Below are 15,712 nucleotides of genomic sequence, written 5' to 3'. Positions count from 1 at the left end.
TCTCTTCCTGGTCTCTTCTCCTTTTTCTGCTACGTATCTGTCGAGTTTTCCTTCTCTGGCTAGTTTTTCTATAACATTTTTCAGATCGTAGCAGTCGTTAGTAGAATGTCCGTAGAGCTTGTGATATTCACAGTATTCGGACCGATCTCTCCCTGCTTTTTTGTGTTTTAGTGGTCGGGGCGGTGGGATCTTCTCGGTGTGGCATACTTCTCTGTAGACGTCTACCAGGGAGACTCGGAGGGGGGTGTAGCTGTGGTACTTCCGTGGCTTGTCTGAGTTGGGTTCCTCTTTCTTCTTCTGTTCCCAATCCCGATCTCGGAGTGGGTAGTTTGATTCTTTCCTAGAAGGGTCTCTTAGCTGGGAGGTTTCCTCCATGTTGATATATTTTTCTGCTCGCTCCTGTACCTCGTATAGGGAGGTCGGGTATCGTTTGGATAGGGATTGGCTAAACGGTCCCTCTTTTAGGCCGTTTGCTAGTCCCATGATGGCTGCTTCAGTGGGTAAGTGTTGTATGTCCAGGCAGGCTTTGTTAAATTGCTCCATGTATTTTCGGAGAGTTTCTTGGTCACCTTGTTTGATCCCGAGCAGACTGGGGGCATGTTTTGCCTTGTCCTTTTGAATAGAGAATCTTGTTAGGAATTTTTTGGTTAGGTCTTCGAAGCTGGTGATTGATCTTGGTGGCAGGTTGTCGAACCACTTCATGGCCGACTTGGTGAGAGTGGTGGGGAAGGCTTTGCACCGAGTCGCGTCGGAGGCGTCGACTAGGTACATTCTGCTTCTGAAGTTGCTGAGGTGATGACTTGGATCGGTGGTGCCGTCGTAGAGGTCCATATCGGGTGGTTTGAAGTTTCGCGGTACTTTCTCCTTCATGATCTCTTGCGTGAAGGGATCATGGTTGTCTTCGATGGTAGTGCCGCGTTCTGTCCGGTCTTTCAGGTTGGCCTCTATTTTCCGCAGTTTTTCTTCTAATTCTCTGCGCTTTCGAGTTTCCCTTCTCAGATCTTGTTCAGTTTCTTTCTGCTTCTTTATGTCCTTTTCGAGTTGTTTTAGTCGGTCTTGTTGTGCCCGGACTGCTTCTAGAATTTCCGAGCTCTTCTCTCTTTCGGGATTTTGTGGATTCTTGTTTGGGGATGATGTTTTTGGGCGATTCTGTTTGTTTCCTCCTGGAGTTCGTGGTGATAGAGGGCTGTCCGGTCGTTCTCCGGTGTCAATTTCGTCCTTTTGTTCAGATGCAGCGTGCTCATCGTTGAGAGGGTTGTCCGCCATGGTAGAGGGATGACTTCCAGGGTCCCCGGCAACGGCGCCAATGTTTCGAGGGTTACCTGAAACGTGTAGCTCGGTCGTCTGGAGAGGTCCGAGGTGGGGGCTCGGTGACCCGAGCTGGGTATGCAGAACGGTTGATGGTTGTACCTGCAATGACACTCCGATGCTTAAGTTAGCATGGGTCCAAACAGGTATGTGTAGATTTGGAATGAATTCCATACCTGGGTGCTCCAGTGTATTTATAGTAGTTGGCAGTGATCTTCCCTGGATAAGATATTCTTATCTTATCTTATCTTTGGGAGTTTATCTCTATCTTTGTGGAACCGCCTTTTCCAGGCCTTTTTCGGCCTTTAGGTTTGGGCTGTGTTCCTTTTGATGGGCCTTCCTTGTGACCGGTTTTGAGCTCTTTGTCCGAGGTCCGACTTTTTAGGTGTGAGCTTTAGGACAAGGTCGGACCTCTTGCGGTTTTACCGAGTTGGAGGACCCCGGTCAGGGTATGAACACATACCTTGCCAAGAGTGTTCTAGTTATCAATTTATTAATTCCCTGCAATCTATTTCTCTTGTTCAAAACTTTTTTAAACCCCAAAAACATTATTTTCCATAACCAATAATAAGAACACCTCCCTGTAATTCCTTGAGAAGACGGCCCGAGGTTTGAATACTTCGGTTATCAATTTATTTAGGAGTTTGTTACTTGTGACAACCAAAACATTTGTAAGAAAGGTTGATTGCTTGGTTTAGAAACTATACTTGCAACGAGAATTTATTATAACTTCTAAACCATCAATCTTCAGTTCTTCAGCCTCCTAGCAGTGCTTTCTCATGATCTTCAGCAAGATCACATTTAACAAAAAAAATACCCAAATCCCACTTCAAGAATGTCATAACCACCCCGGAGTTTCTAAATACTTCGGAGACAATGAACGATGGCTGTATAACTGAATTGCTTCCCAAGAACCGTAAGGACAATGGAGCCTAGATAAGGTTCATTCAGAGCCCGTTGACCATCGTCCAAGAAAGTTACCCTTGGAGGGACACTATCACCATGCTTTCTAGCAATGACAGCTAACTTGTCCCCGTCGAGAGCATCATCAACAACCAATGGTTTTTATGTAGAGCCACTAACAACTTTGTCTCTAATAGATACCTTAAAACCCTTGGGTTCCCCCACCTTATCATTAGATGCTCCCAACCCCGCATTCTCCCCTTTATTACTTTGTCCGGCATGACCGGATGCGTCACTGTGTTTTCCATCCTCATTAACCCTTAAACATCCTCTCTCTCCACCCTCATCCCCGCAAGAAATACGCCGAGTACTGTCGAATTTAGCGTCGAGTTACCATCAGCTTTATTGACAAATTTATGGAGAATTTTGTGATAGAATTCATTAGTCAAATAGTTACCAGCGGATTAACTTTTTTGATGGTAAATTCGTGAATAATACTTGGTGGAAAATGGGAGGAAATAGACGCGAACTTTAACATCAGATTTACCGTCAGTAAAATTCAACGGTAAGCCATTTTAGTTAAATATTACATTTTGGTGACACACAAGGAGTTACCATCGAATTTATCCAATGATAAATCCGATGGTAATCAACTCTAAATTGAGAGCACAAACACTCTCCCCGTTCATTTCAAAAAGCCCTTCTCTCTCTAAACCCCTGTTATCTGTTTCTCTCTTTAACCGATTCCACCACCGCCACTCCAGCCCCAGTCTCTCGCCGCCTCTCCCTCTCACGGAAACCAGCCAATTCTCTATTGTCGCACCACACTACACCGTCGTCATTGCCGTTTAGTACTGTTGTTGCTGCATCTCTCTTTGTCGCTGTCAAGTTTCATGCATCTCTGTCTTATATAAGTTATAATTTAAAATTTATTTATATGTTAATTTAGGGATTAGTTATATGTTAATTTAGGAATTTAGGATTTGATTAATATATGTTAATTTAGGAATTAGGGTTAACTTTGTGTAGGATTTGCATTTTGGTTATCATATAGTAATTTAGATTTTGTTCGTATTTGTTATTAGTTAGTATGAAATAGGATTTGTGTTGATTATTCTGGTTATTAAAATTGGTTTGATGATGGAGAAATTAAAATAAATTATATGATTTCGTGTTTGTTTATTTTACAAAGCTAAATTGCTTTGAATATCTATTAAATGTATTGTGCATTTGAGTTGGTTAGTAAAAATGATTGAATCCTCTTGGTGGATGGATTAGACTTTCAACCCTTGTATGTTGGCTTGGATGGATATTTGGTTTGGATGGAACCTTAAGAAGGGTGGAGAAATCCAAATTTTAGGGGAGATTCTGTTGAAGTTTTTATAAGATTTTGAGTGAAATTGAAAAATTAAAATTATGCTTTTGAAAGTCTTAAAATTATGTTTAGGGTTGATAGATATTTGTGTTAATTGTGACATGACTTGGTTCCTCCTTAAAATTCTGATTTTAAGTATTTTGAGTTATTTGTTATTCATACATTTTATTATATTTGTTATAATTATTTGTTATATCTTGAGTTTCTTATTATGTTATTATTTATTGGTGTTTGTTATATTATTAATATGTTTACTGTACTGAGTGTATTAATATGTTTAGAGTTGGTGACTTTAATTGTGTTTTGATTAGTGTTTGTAATATATTCGTTGTGCAAATATGACGACAGGTAGCAGAGGTAGGTCGAGTGGTTCAGTGGTCGTGATAGAGGGTGGGCTTCCACCAAATCCCTAAGGACTCCCTAGTCATCACCCTCTACCCCAACTACATCATCGACCTGTGATGTCACAGGTGGGTTCAGCGGACCAGCAATTCATCATAGTCCCAAACATGAACTATGTGCCTCCTTCTACTATCCCCCTGCAGATCTAGCGATGACACAGCCTATGGTGAGTGATTCCTCGAGTGCCCCCAGCAGGATGCCCCTCTATCACTGCCTATTATCCGGTTGAGGATTTTACCAGATGGCATACATGCATGAGCACATACAATTTTTTAATCTTACGTTTGTTAACATTGGGTTTATGCATTTCTATGTGTTTGTTAATGTTAAGTTTTTTCTCTGCTAAATTTTCACCAAACCCCAATGCTTATACACAAGAGAACTCATACGTCATTAAGTTAATGTACGACCACCCATGACCGACCTACACGTAGATCTCGGCTGAGACCAAAGATCGATGGGTTCAGAGTAGGCAGTAAGAACTCAATAATATTGAATTAATTAACTGTATTTGAACTGTGTTTTATTTTAACTAACTAATATTGATGAATCACTTTGTGCAGTTGAATTTCATATGCGATGTGGAACATAATCTCATGATAAAAAAAAATCTACGATTACCAGAAAGCTAAACATTTTTAGTAGATGATGAGTGATGTTTGTAAAGGGCACGACCACCTAATGTTGTGGATTCGTCCAGCCATCAAGAAGGAACTGGAGACCTATTTCACTCATGATGAAGGGTTCAAGCATCGCCGTTTGACGAACGTCGCTAATAGGGTTTTGCCCAGGTCATCAAAGTATACAGGTGGATCAGTGACCTTCATGAAGGCGAAGGGTAGACCGATAAGAATTTTGTCATTGTTTAATATTTTAGTAGTTACTTGAATTAGTTGTTTAATTTGTTCATTTATTTTGTAACACCCTACTACACAAAGCTTTACGCTTAAGTTGTAAAATAGAGGTGGTGAGGTATCACGACTTCTAAAATAAAATATATACATAGTAATAGTTGAAAGGATTTAGTGATCGAAGAGCCTTAAGGAAAGCTTAAACAAAATCAGAAAAATAAAAGTGGAATGCTCATGTAGCTGAAACTCGCGTACACACACACATACACAAGAGTGGAGTATCAAAAGATACAAAATTTCAAGCTCTGAGTTCGTCCTACGAAGCCAAGGTCGGTTAGAGAATACTTACATAAATATATACATATATACAACCCAAAGTCTCCCCAAAATACTCAAAATAAACACTTAGTTCTCCATAAAGCCTCTAGGAAGATCAAACATAACATATAAACATAACATACAGGTGGAGAAAAGTCTAGATACATATATATACATAAGTGGAGAAAAGTCTAGATACATTTATATACATAGTAAAAGATCAGAACCAGCATCCCAACTTCGCTTGCAGAGTAAATCTAGACGCCTAGCGAGGTGTCTCTCGACCTGCATCTGAAAAGGATAACATATGTATGGAATGAGAACCGGGGGCTCTTAACATGGTGATGGTACCCACATACATAATATATAAGGTTCTGAGAAAGTCAGAGGCGATCCTAGAACTCCGACACTCAGATTTAAAACTTCGAGTTATAAATTAAACCAGAAATCAAATAAACTATCTAAGGCACTTGAGTTCCAAATCCAATTCTAACTCAACACTTTACTTTTACCTCCTCTAACCCTCCAAAACACCGGTAGAACTACCCTCATCACACTTCCGTCATACGAGAGGTCTCTCAGTTGCATAGACATACAATGCAAACAAAGAAAACACAAGTATAGGTAGCAGTTACAGTAAATAAGACAAGTAACAATTATTTACAGATTAATCAATTAGGCAAGCTAGAATAAAGCATTCTAAAATAAGTTACACAAATGCACATGATGCCTGTCTGCCCTATGACCGATGATATCATCTACAGCCAAACCCGATATGTTCGACAGTAAACCCTAGACAAAATACCACAACATGAAATAGGAATTACTCATCTCTCCATGCTGGTGTTTCACCCAATCCAGAATAAGTATTACTCATCTACTCAGATAGGTGCCTCAAACCATAACCCGGGTAGGGATTACTCGTCTATCCACATGCCATGACTCGGATAGAAATTACTCGTCTACCCTCAAAATCGCATCATACATAGGGATTACGCATCTATTCTCAAAGTTATATCTCGAATAGGAGTTACTCATCTTTCCCTAAAGCCATTACTCAATATCTAATTCAGCATAATCAACGCCTCATTTATTCAGTTATCACTTCATTGCCTTAACAACTCAGCCATTCACTTCTCAATCTCTTCTCAACTTTCTGTTTAACTTCTACAACATGCCCACCCTTTTTCTAGAGCTTGAAGACTCGTTAACGGATTTTAAACAGGGGTTAAAAAGATTTGGAAAGATAGAGGATTGACCTAACACTAAAAAATCTCATTTTAGGCTAAAATAGGGGGCTCGTGTATGTGAGACTATGTCTGCGTATGCGAGATTACAAAATCGGGAAGTGTGCTAGCGTCGTGTGTGTACTCTCACATATGCGAGCTTTCAAAAGTTGGGTTCCGCGTACGCAGGCCTTGCCTCACTTACGCGAGATTACAAAACAGTAAGCATAGCTCACGTCGCATGTGCAGGTCGCGTACGCGACACTCTCTTTTCTTCAAAAGTTGTTAAGTCATTAAAAATCAGTTTTATACACCTAACTTCCGACACTCATAACTTCCTCTACAATCCGATTTTCAAAAACTTTAAACCGTTTTGAAACTCTTGAAATTATCTTTAATTTGAAATAAATTTCATTCAAATTCAAAATCTGAGGCTCAAGTTATAATCCGCCGAACTTTGTTAAAAATCACTTTTTTTAACAAAACACCAAAAACCCCATTCTTTCCAAATTCTTAATTTCAAACCAAAGTTTCACAATCCAAAACACACCAAATTTCAGCCAAACAACTCCATACCCTTATCATCCCTTCCATAACATATCAATTACTTAATCTCAACAATTTTACCCCAACAATTCTCAATCAAAACAATGCAATGCATCAACACATCAATAATTATACTCAGGTCATCAAGTCTCATCAACCATCAACCACAATCATATCAATAACCAACAAACTGACCATACCACATCATTTTAACACATATTACATTAACAAAAACCACTAGATATGCACCGAATACATAATTCAACTTATCCTAAGTCGTCTAGTCTAAGTTTTCACAATACATTATATATTATCTATGAGAAACCAAAACTATACATTGGCCGATTTCTCTCTAATACTAAAGCACCACAAATATCTCCATTTTTCAAGTGTCCAAAGCCCCGAAGTCTCACCGAAAGAAAACTCAACCTCCACTGTTCACTTTCTAGTCACCGATATCACTAAATTTGTTTCCAAAACATATATCTCACTCTAATTCTACATAAATACTACAAAATCAAACTAGGGCTCATAACTATCATTAATTAACAAGAGTTAGTGGTTTCTCACCTTACCAATGATCGTTTGAGACAAGACCCAGCGAGTCTCCAAAGTTACTTCAACCCTAAAGTACCAAAATCACATAATCTCTCAAAATCAAAACTTCAAATTTTTTAAATTAGGGAGAGAGTGGATGAGTGAAAAATTCATAGATTCTTACCAAATTATTCGGTGAGTTTTATAGAGAATTCTGAGATGAACGTGTAGCCGTTGACGACTCGTCAATCGGAGCTCCGAATTGAAAGTTATATGAGATTGAAAATTTGGGTGAGGGTTTGGGTTTCACATGCGTTCTTCCTCCCTCCCTTCAGTTTTTCAGCATGATATATGATAAGTGAGGGGAGAAGATACAAGTTAGGCCTTTTATATGATGGGCTTTGGGTCTGGTTTGGGTCCAGTCCAACTGGTTCAGCTCGTTTGACCTAATTTTAGGCCAAAACTTTTAAAATTAGTGTCAAATTTTATATTTTAATTATTTCTACTTCATTAAACTATAAAATTCAATTTTCTAATTTCTTTGATTAATAATTGATACTTTTAAAATTAGTGTCAAAATTTATATTTTAATTATTTCTACTTCATTAAACTAAAAAATTTAATTTCCTAATTTCTTTTATTAATAATTGATTTATTAGCAAATTATTCACTAATTACGCGGGGTTTACATATTTTATTAGTTGATATATTAATTTGTAGTCTAGGTCATTGGACCGCGAGGCGACACTGGTGGAGACCTTCAAGTATACCCATACTTCAGTCAATGACCCATTATGTGAGTTTAAATTAATTCTAAGTTTCAAATTTATTTAGTGTTAAGATAATAGTTTAACTATTATCTTAATCATGGCGTGTGTAATACAGGAGGACTACACGCAGAGGTTGGAGGCCACGACCCAGCAATCTCAGCCGCCTAATGGGAACGATGAAGCTGGCTTCGGGGCCTCAGTGGTAGGTCCTGATAGGATTTGAGTCCCACAAGAATTAGTGTTTTCCGGTTAGGCTCGTTCTTCGCCAGTGGCCTTTGCTCCTTTGCGTTGGCAGCGGCTTCCTCTGCCTCTGCCTCTTTCACTAGCCCTGCCGATCTCTAGGAAGTTGTCGACTTGAGGGAGGAGGTGCAAAAGCTGACACAGGAGCTTCACCAGCAAACGGAATAGTCTGAGCAGAGGTACAACGACCTTCTTGTACGCGTGGAAAGAGCCGTTGCCATCAACTCGGACTTGATGGAGAAGCTGGAAAAGCTCAATCGGTTGCGAGAGCAGAAGGAGGAGTACAATCAGCAGATGCGCACTAGAGGCAGTAGCGCTGGAAGCAGTGGCACTGTTGGTTCCAGCGGCAACACTGCTAGTAGGATACCGATGTCAACACCTACCCCGCCGCCTCAATAGGGGGACCACGACGATGACGACGGCGGCGACGATTACCGAGATCTGTAGGGGCTTCATTTTCTTTTTTTGTCTACTTCATTGTATTCTACTTTTGTGATATTTTATTGCATTCAAACCATTTATTTTTAATAAAATAATTTATTGATTTTTGTTAATTTTAGATTTCTGCTAACAATTTTGTTAACAAGAGTATTAATTTGACTAATAATTGTGACTTAACTTTGCCAAAAAAAATAAAAAATATTACTATAAGATTTACCGTCGGATAAATCTGACGATAACTTGGCGCCTAAACACGTGAAATGGCGTATCATCGGATTAATTTGACAGTAATCATCAACTCAGTCTCTATAAATCCATTAAAAATACCGACAGAAAATCCGTTGGTAAACAGTTTTCAGTGACGTTTATATCGTCAAATCCTAGACGACGGTAAATCTGACAGTAACTTTATTACCGACGAATTTATTTGATGAGTTCGACGGTAAATCCGACGATATTCAATGTTTTTTTTGTAGTGTCGCTTTCTTCCCTCCTATATATCACCACACCGGAGTGTTAAATAATTTTTATATTGAAATTATATATTTTTTTTCTACATTAGAAAACATGTTAAAAATTTTATAAATACAAGAATCTTATTATATAATAGGTTAAAACTTTTTTACGTTATTGATGAAATTTGTTTATTAGAATTAGATATTATAACTTCATCAAACTTGTGTGAATGTAAAAATGCATTTTTATCTGCTTATTTCTGATATCAAGATAATATCAACACATTTTTTTTTGTGTCTAATATCTTTTACATTAATGTTATATTAAATAACTATTATTTATTTATATAGAGACAATTTGGTCTACTTGTATTATCAAAATTAATTTACTATTATTCTTAATATATGTCTTTTTTTTTTTAAGAAAACTATCTTGAAATCCAGAAATAAAAAATTTGAAACAATTAATAGGCAAACTGTATAATATTTGAACATGTATATATCAATTTGTTATGCTTTACAATGTTATAATATATGCCATCTAATTAGTAATACATAGTAATGTTTATTATAAATATAACAAAATAAGTTTTTTATGCAGATATCTTCTGATAAATTTTTTTAAAAATATATATAATACGTCAGTTTTTATTCCTTATAAAATTTGAATCTCATAGTTTTGGGTTTTGACAACATAATTCTTTTTGTTTCAACCCCCAAAATTACCAACAGTTATTATTTAAGTTTTAACCCTTGTATATGAGTCATTGAAAATTTGAGATTAACATGATGATGGTTTAGTTTCTTAAAAGTCTAATTATTTATTACATTTGATCTCTATTGAGTAACCCTGTTATGATGTCTTAAAGTGTTCCTCCCCCCCTTATTATATTCCTTTCTTAAGATTCCACACACTATTAATATGAGTACTTTCGGAAAATTGGATCGAATAGACTAATTTAAATTCTTCCAAAGTTAAAAACATTGATAAAATAAAAAAAGCAGAGTCCACCTTCCAATAATAATTAGGCAATTCATAAAAGCCCAACTAAATAACCAGGCACTAATCCAAGTGAGCGGAAACAAAGAAATGCATAGCGCTCTGCTTAGAAGAAAAACCAAAAACGGATATCCTAGAGGAACTGGGCTTTTTCAATGTTTCCTTCCTCCCATTAAGATTTTACAAAAAATGCTATCTCCACCAATGGCTTTTTCCTATGCATGTGTTAAGATATTTTGGTGGTTCTTAAAGCATTTGGTAAGCACATCAAATTTCCGGAAATAACTTATATAATATACCTTTTGATACTTAGAGGCAAGCAAAGAAGGTTGATAGCAGTAGTAATAGTTCTATGATTCTATCTTTTCATAAGGGGAACATCCCCTTCCCATGGCAAAATCATTCCCTAATCATAATAACATTCTTAGAAGTGCCTTTTTCCCCCTCAAATCTGCCAAATATTCTCTCCTACGATCTCACCCTATAAATATATGTTTGACATTTATAGATTACTTGTGTTGGAATTCAAAAGAGGCCCAGAGGAAGAATGTACGAACAAATTGCACATTGTGAGTTGCATGAATCCTCATAGGTAGGAAGGAAGGTCCTTGACAAAGAAAGTTTAGAGAGTTTGCTGAATTGTGGGATCACTTGAACCCATCCAAGCCACCTCAACACCAGCTGAGTTTGTGTAGGATTGCTGATAAACTGAATGGATTGTCAACGGCGGTGGAGGGTTTGATGGGTGGGCAAACTTACAACCTGCTCCAAACTTGCATATTCCGAGGCAAGTGTATTCGGGGCATGCACTCTTGTCCTGGAAAGTTCACCATAAAGACAAACATAATAATAAATAAAAAAAATTAAGTCGAACTAGCTTTTACTCTTCTGGAATTAGGCATACCATCATAGCTAGTACACAGCCATGTTATTTCCATTTTAGAGCATTCACATTATTAGCATACAAAACATTAAAATAAATAAACAAATAAAAAAAAAACAGAGAAAGACTTACAGGTTTCAGAGGCAGGCCCTTGTTATTGAGAGTGCATGGAGGTACACTTGCAAGCTTATTCTTCTGACGGTGAGATTTACGTTTGGATTTAGACTTGGAATCCCCAGGTATTTCTGCAAGCTCATCAACTCCAACTTGCATCTGCTTTTGTCGGGGCGTAGAAGCTTTTGTTTTGATTGCTGGGTTATTCATGACATGTGTAGGTGGATGTATACCCATCACAGATGGCTTGATAGGTGCCTTCAAAAACCACAAATAAGGTTAAAATTTTCAAAAAAATTGCTTTAGCCAAAAGGACATTTAAATATTTAAGGAAGAAAAAGGAGGTGAAGGGAGAAGAAAATCCAGTTTACACCATCATCATTTGAATGTGCAAATACCCTGACTTCCTCTAAGATTCGGTGAAATTCATCGGTGCTCCTCACTATTTGTTCAAGTGTAGGGAGGTTTGTGTGTATGTATATATATACAAGGGTATTTAATATTAATAGCTAGGTACATTTTAGAGAATTTACATTATTAGCATACGATATATATTAAAATAAAAAAAAAAAGACAACTCGATGCACAAACATGTCGCGTTAATTACATTTGTGGCTGAAATAAACAAATAAAAAATAGACTCACAGTTCTCAAAAGTAGGCCCTTGTCATTGAGAGTGCTTGGAGGTAAATTTGCAAGCTTATTCTTCTGACGGCGAGATTTACCTTTGGATTTAGACTTAGAATCTTCAGGTATTTTTGCAAACTCATCAACTCCATCTTGGATCTGCTTTTGTCGGGGCGTATAAGCGGTTGTTTTGATTGTTGAGTTGTTCATGACATATTTAGGTGGATGCATACTCATCGTAGATGGGCAGATCGGTGCCTTCACAAATCACAAACAACAAATAAGTTGAAATTGTAAAGAGCAAATTACCTTTACGGGAGGTTTGTGTAATGTACAAGGTTAATTAGTATTAATGTAACATTTTACAAAATATTAGAAGACCAAATATATTATATTATTACTTACTTAAATGTTAGCGGAGGTCAATGGATGGTTTAAGAAACAGAGAGAAGCTGAGGTTAAATGTTTAATTTTGCCAATGTCAGAGGAGGAGAGTGCAATTAGAGAAAGTCTAGTGTACAAGGTCTTCGTATGAGTAGTTATCTATATATAACTTAGAGCAAATTGTCCAAGTACCACTGATCTCCCTTTACGGGAGGTTTCTCTATACGTACAAGACTCATACATAGCCATGATATTTCCATTTTAGAGCATTTTCATTATTAGCACATGATATATAAATAATAAAGAAAGACTTACCGGTCTCAAAAGTAGGCCCTTGTCATTGAGATTGCATGGAGGTAAACTTGCAAGCTTATTCTTCTTACAGCGAGATTTACGTTTGGATTTAGGCTTAGAATCCCCAGGTATTTCTGCAAACTCATCAACTCCAACTTGGATCTGATTTTGTTGGGGCGTATAAGCGTTAGTTTCGATAGCTGGGTAGTTCTTGACATGTGTAGGTGGATGCATACTCATCACACATGGGCATATAGGTGCCTTCACAAACCACAAATAAGTTGAAAAGGGATATTTAAATATTTAAGAAACAAAAAGGAGGAAAAAGGAGAAGAAAATAGAGAGGGATTGTGTTCAATTTTGCCAATGTCAGAGAAGGAGAATGTAATTTACCCTATAGTTTAAGGACCCAAAGTGATATAGTTCAAAATTGATTCAATGGATGAAACTAAAGTTCCACTGCTTAATACTCATTCCACCAATAGGCAAAAACATTTCACTGTCTAAAAAGTAATTTCCAGCAAATCTTGGAGCCATTGGAAGAACTATGTACAGTCAGAAAAAGGGAAACCCGTACCGCCTCGGCAACAGTAATGTATTATGTCATGCAACAATAATGTTGGGTTGTTGGTTCATAGAGGATTTGCAGACTAAATGCCGTCTAGTAATACACTAATACAATAAACACTTACTAGTATTGAATTTGTTGAATTTACCTGATAATGATATGCATTCCAATCGGAATCTTGAGGAGAAACTTGAGTAGGCGAAAGCATCATTGGCAGAAAAGGAGAAGTTTTGTTTACTATTCCTGGAGAAGAGACTGATGATGCAGACTGTTGCAGTACACCACTGAATGAAATAGATCCTACATTATCATACATAGGAGGAGGATCGCATCCTCCAGTTGTCGGGTCAGGATGATTATACTTGCAGTTTTCTCCAAACTTACATGACCCATGTTGCATGTAATAGGCACAATCTTTCTCTCCCTTTCATGAAAAGCAACCTTTTATAAGTACAAAACAGAAACAGGCAAAAGATAGTTCATGTCAATTTATAGGGATCAAAATCAAGGGTTAAACGTACCGGACGGATAGGCAGGTCAAGAAAGTTCAGTTCTGCAGCTGGTAGTGATGGATAATACTGGTATAACATCAGACAAGACACATATCATCTACATTTCATATATTGTGTAACAAAATGATAAATTGATAATAAACTAACACAATATGAAATATAAATTATGCAACATTATTTGTGTAGAAGCATAAGATTATAATAACCTTGCATTCTGTTTGGCCGGATCTTTCTGATGGTTCTTGTCTTTCTTGTGACTGCTCCTTAGCAACCTTATAATGCATTGTTAGAACATCAAAATTGTTAAATTGCGAATCTTTTGACAGAATAACGAGATATGAGATTTTAACTGGCTACTCAAATTCAATCACCATAGGAGATGCTGGCTAATTGTACAGATATATTATGTTAAATGGATCAAAATCCATTTCGAAGTACTACTTTTCTACCATTTTATCCGTAGTGACTCCTTTTACAAGGAATCAACAAGGGAAAATTTTGAAATTTACAGAAGTAATTAAACAATGCCATATAGGAAAACAAACTCAAATCGACAGTTTAAAATATGATAACCAAGATATCAAATTTATTACTATGCATTTCAATGCTGAAATTAGGAAGCGTTGATTTTCTGAGCATTGTAGCAGCTTAATGTGTTTAAATCCCTTTGCTCTATATTTAAAAAATGTCATGATTGCATGATGAACAAAAATACTAGTGTTACCTCTTTGGCTAAGGCAATGCCCTTTTCGGCTTCTTCACTGTTTGAAGATTCAATTGATAAAGTTGATAACAAAATAACAAAATATCACAAAAGACAAGTGGCCCAAAAAACAAAACAAATGATCAAATCGTATGCATCACTAACATTCTAAAAAATCAATAATGCCTAGAAGAAAGAGCCAAGAAAAAAGAAAAAGACCTTCGTTTGCCGACCAGCGCCTCTCTTTTTTCTCTTCTCAGCTCCAACGCAGTTGCCATCATAAACACTTCCATTCACATAATCATCTTCCCAACTATTCCTCTCCGAGCCCTCAATATCCCGATCATCACCATTAACACCCTGTTGACCAAAGTTTAAAACTTGATCCAGAGCTTCAACACCCACTCGCCCTTCACCCTTCACCCTTCAATTCTAGTTTGCCCTTAAGGTCCCCGCAGAGGGCACCTTCCTGGGACGTTTGATGGTGATCAGAGGGAGAAGAAAGAGGAGCCCGTGGAGGCTGGGGTGGTTGTTGTTGACCACTGCCATTGGTAAACAAAGAAGAAGAAGAAGAAGCTGAATTGGACTCAGAGGGTTGGACTGTACTCGCTGCCCATTTTGTTTGCAGATTTCCCATAACTGCTTTGGGAAAGAAGAAGAATAAGAAGTAGCTGAATTTGCTTAGGAAAGAAGGAAAAGTGGAAAACAGCAGGAGCAGTGGGAACCAAAAAGGTGAAGAATACGGAAGTAGAAGAAAATTAGGCTATTAATAGGTAGGTGTTATGGAATAGTGTGCTAATTAATTCATCAATTATACCGATTAGTTACCCCCACTCACAAATGTAAATGCACCATGCAAGAACCTCTTCCTTAAACTAGCTATGAGACTAGTCAACTTTTTCGGATAATATCTCCCACAGTCCCCACTATTCTAACTTCCAACACGGGAGCTGTTTTGATGCTCCAAACTTAAATCGAGTTCTAGAGTTTCATAATTAAAAGAAGCGTAAACTATTAAATTAGTCTCTTATAGAAAAAGTATTGTTTTGTGGTCAGTACTTAACCATTAAAAAAAATGAGTCATTTAGATAAATTACATGTAAATAGATTGCATTTAATTAGTTTGCATTTAATAAATGTTAATACCCTTTCTTTCTTTTTTGATTTTAGCATGAAGACATGCTTGATATAAGTGTGGGGAGGTTGATAAACCCCATTTTTAGGGTTTATTTTGTGCTTAATTTAGAGAATTTTA

The 15,712-nt window shown here is 37.1% G+C and overlaps 1 protein-coding gene across 3 annotated transcripts; it reads right to left on the bottom strand.

Moving 5' to 3' along the window:
- Window positions 1-10,384: 10,384 nt before the first annotated feature.
- On the bottom strand, window positions 10,385-15,376 carry LOC130977339 (zinc finger CCCH domain-containing protein 43-like). Of its 3 annotated transcripts, none has more exons than XM_057902208.1 (8): window positions 14,479-15,375; window positions 13,961-14,026; window positions 13,764-13,820; window positions 13,391-13,666; window positions 12,696-12,935; window positions 12,015-12,254; window positions 11,388-11,627; window positions 10,385-11,189 (listed from the first exon to the last, which is right to left on the bottom strand). In XM_057902208.1, the coding sequence occupies exons 4-8, from the start codon at window positions 13,640-13,642 to the stop codon at window positions 10,995-10,997; spliced, it is 1,167 nt and encodes a 388-aa protein (XP_057758191.1). In that variant the 5' UTR covers window positions 13,643-13,666; window positions 13,764-13,820; window positions 13,961-14,026; window positions 14,479-15,375; the 3' UTR covers window positions 10,385-10,994. The 3 variants fall into 3 exon arrangements, with proteins under 3 accessions (XP_057758191.1, XP_057758187.1, XP_057758183.1); XM_057902204.1 differs by having other exon boundaries at window positions 14,677-15,375; XM_057902200.1 differs by having other exon boundaries at window positions 13,961-15,376.
- Between the last annotated feature and the right edge of the window lie 336 nt (window positions 15,377-15,712).

The sequence above is a fragment of the Arachis stenosperma genome, chromosome 1 (assembly GCF_014773155.1).
Source record: "Arachis stenosperma cultivar V10309 chromosome 1, arast.V10309.gnm1.PFL2, whole genome shotgun sequence".
NCBI lineage: Eukaryota > Viridiplantae > Streptophyta > Magnoliopsida > Fabales > Fabaceae > Arachis > Arachis stenosperma.
Note: the sequence above shows the minus strand (reverse complement) of the source record. Positions and strands in the feature narration are given on the sequence as shown.